At 39.7% G+C, this 3,187-nt stretch overlaps 1 protein-coding gene across 1 annotated transcript; it reads left to right on the forward strand.

The window, feature by feature from the left end:
* The first annotated feature begins 609 nt into the window (after nucleotides 1-609).
* On the forward strand, nucleotides 610-2,729 carry LOC133003044 (growth/differentiation factor 6-like). Its single transcript, XM_061072635.1, has 5 exons — nucleotides 610-913; nucleotides 1,094-1,242; nucleotides 1,337-1,414; nucleotides 1,506-1,636; nucleotides 2,103-2,729. The coding sequence occupies exons 1-5, from the start codon at nucleotides 810-812 to the stop codon at nucleotides 2,238-2,240; spliced, it is 600 nt and encodes a 199-aa protein (XP_060928618.1). The 5' UTR covers nucleotides 610-809; the 3' UTR covers nucleotides 2,241-2,729.
* Nucleotides 2,730-3,187: the final 458 nt, after the last annotated feature.

Genomic DNA, 3,187 nt, shown 5'->3' on the forward strand with positions numbered 1-3,187 from the left:
ACTGATAACTTCCCATCTGCAGAAATGAATGGACAGCTTGTGTTTCATTGTTTTGTGACCTTCTCGTGGCAACAGGTGAAAAAATAGGCTGACTTTGTTGACTTAGTGGGGTTCTCTGGATTTCTTTCCCGTCTTTCAGCCAAGATTTGAGATGTGTTTGTGGCCTTTGCTATCTCTAAATGTAGATTTGGGTCCATTTGAAGGGTCAGACATTGCTCAAACCCACACAGCTTTATTCAAAACTCAGAGTAAACAAATATTTCAGAATGACAACACATCTAGAATTATCTTGAATTGCAGCAGTTTAGCATATTTAGCAAGTTTCCGTTTTGGAACACATACTGCTTAAAGGCAGAGCATTTAACTCAAACACAGATAATATATTTTTTATACTGATATTGATGAATTAGATGATTTGAATAACCTTAAAGCCTCAGTGTATAAAGGAAATCAGAATTGTCAGCTGTGTGTTAAAAGGAATAGGGTTTGAAATGTCCTCATGTGGCTTGCCATATATCTTCTTTTTTTTCTTCTCACCCCTCATTGCTGAGTGTATTAACGTCTCTTTCTCTCCTGGGTTGTCCTCCTCTTCTCTTTCACACAGCACAGGGGGACAAGAAGACAACAATGTTAAGTATCTCAAGGCCAAGCTGGGCTACAGGAAGATAAAAACCCAGGTTCCCAGGCCTTGACAAACGATACGTTGCGCAGCATCCTCATCTCGTCACTCCTATCTCCAGCCTCCGACCAGACGGACAGAACCAACAGCAAGCGCCCTCTTTTGCTGAACTCGAACCAAGCTCGTCACCATGTCCTTTGCGTTCACCGTCTCGATAATGCTTCTGGGCTCTTCGGCCGTGGTTGCGTTTGTCTTGCAGCCATCCAATGAAGAACCTGCAACCTCTGCCATCAGGTCAGTATCACACTTGTTTACACACACGCCTGATTGCAATGATTTCTTGTATATTGTAGGACTTTTTATTATATGCAGGGAACAATGACTCTTACTCAATACAAAATGTTTGAAATTTTTTGTACTTCTATGTGTTTCTGTGTAATCCATATTAATATTGTATTTAAATGTGATGTTCAGTTGCCATGGCGAGTCATTGGAGTCCATCAGGAAGAGTCTCCTCAGGGCTCTCAACCTGGAGGCCGAACCTCGGCTTCCTGCTGGCGGGCTGCACGCTATCAGAGAGCAATGGCAGCGCACCACTTCTCACAGAGCCAAAGTTGCTGCAGGTGAGTGGAACCCTGCACTCGTGATGGACACAAACAATATCGCACTTTTCCAACTTGAGCCTCATTCCTTGTGGCTCTTTTCATGTTGTTGCAGCTGCAGCAGCCCCTGACTCACGTGATGGAGAAAACCGTCTGAGGTGCTGCTCCGTGGCCTCTGAGATCTTCATGAAAGGTACCAATTCAATGTGTGTGGATGTAACTGACATATAACTTAAATATGAAAAATATAATAATAATAATATCAATTCTTGTGTTTGGTATAGATCTGGGCTGGGACAATTGGGTGATCCATCCCTCCAGCCTCACCATTGTTCACTGTGCACTCTGCAACCCTGAGATGAACAACGTGCAATGTCCATCATCCCACACCAATGGCCAGGAGGCCAACTCACAGGTATATTTCTCTCAGATGCTAAAATAGTGAAATAAAAGTATTTATTTTGTTAAATAAGTAAATACCTGCAAACCCTGGTTATTTCATGTTGCACTGCCGTGCATGTCTGTATAAGAAGTAAACATATATTGTAAACATTGAACTATAAATATCAATTCAAATCACATCATATGTTATGTCAAGGCATTTAAATTAAATGCCTTGACATACCACATTTGTAATTGTATTATTCTCACTGGCATTTGCCTTAATATTGGTCTTATTAATTCATCTTTAAAAAAATGTCTGCATGTAATACACTAATTTATTCCCTTTTAAACTTTAAGTAAATGTCTATTATTTCATTAATTGTCTTCTATAAACTTAACTTTGCCTCAGTTCGGTCTATTTGGACAGTTTCTTCACTCTGAATATCAAACCGTGTCACAATGCCTGACTCCTCCACCTCTCTCTGTTTGTTCTGCAGGTCCAGGTGCCATGTTGTCAGCCCAGCTCCCAGGAATTGGTGCCCATCGTCTACGTGGACGAGTCCAACACTGTCGTCATTTCCTCCGTTCAGCTGACCCGCAGCTGCAGCTGTGGACCTGGAGCCAACAGAGAGTAAAGTTGGTTTCCTCCGACATCTGTTATCCACTTTGAACGTAAACAAAGAATACAAACATTTAGATGTAGATTAGACCTCTAGGTGCAGACCTAACACTTATGTTGCTTTTTCAACTCTGAGCGTGGGAAACTCAGTTTTGCATTCCTATTTCTCTGCTCTAGCCAGAAAAAAGAGATACAAGGGGGTAGCACAAATTTGTCGAGTCACTCGACCACAAAACTGATTCATAATTATATGCTCTTTTAAAAGCTGTGGTGAGAGAAGCGGATCACTGAGCTCGATCACACATGACTGTTCTCAAATTACAATCTATTTCATGTGATACTGTTTTTAATAAAGAGTTACCAGTTCGATTTTTCAGGTTAATAAAAAAGAGAATTTCTGCAGATGAATCCAAGTATTTCTCTTGCAACAAGTTAGAAACAGTGATGTGAAATGCAGCTGCTACCAGTTTATCTTTTAAACAGGTCATGAGTCCACAGCGTTATTTATAGTCACTAACAGACACCTAGTGTCCCCTTCAAAAAATTTGAGACGGTCCGAAGCCAATCTTCTCTCTGATCTGTTTTCCTCTCATGGAAAACAATCCCGAACAGCAAAATTGCATCATATTAAAAATAGACTTTAAAGCAATAAATAAAATACAGGCTTGTACTTATGATGCTTAGACATTTTGCAAAGAGCACATTATCTTCAGATCAAACTCCCTGCACCTAAAAGTCTTGGTAAATGAAAAACATCAGTTTTGTACTTGTAACCTCCATTTGCAATGTTCTATCTTCATGTTTCTCCAAGCAGAATTTTTAAAAAAAAGTACAATTTTGCCCCCTCCCAAAAAAACCTGTGACAATTAAAAAAATATATTTTTAGTTATATGAAATATAAACATTTTACAACAAAACAAAGATGCTTTGTATCATTTTGTGGGCAACGAAACATCTGAATAC

This window comes from Limanda limanda, chromosome 1 (genome assembly GCF_963576545.1).
Source record: "Limanda limanda chromosome 1, fLimLim1.1, whole genome shotgun sequence".
NCBI classification, from domain to species: domain Eukaryota; kingdom Metazoa; phylum Chordata; class Actinopteri; order Pleuronectiformes; family Pleuronectidae; genus Limanda; species Limanda limanda.

What these genes read in the sequence shown, in the direction of transcription:
- LOC133003044 (XM_061072635.1), top strand. Translation starts at nt 810, where the DNA reads ATGTCCTTTGCGTTCACCGTCTCGATAATGCTTCTGGGCTCTTCGGCC. An exon ending in CAGAGCCAAAGTTGCTGCAG is followed by an intron (nt 1,243 to 1,336) that starts GTGAGTGGAACC and finishes ATGTTGTTGCAG; the next exon opens with CTGCAGCAGCCCCTGACTCA. An exon ending in CTCTGAGATCTTCATGAAAG is followed by an intron (nt 1,415 to 1,505) that starts GTACCAATTCAA and finishes TGTTTGGTATAG; the next exon opens with ATCTGGGCTGGGACAATTGG.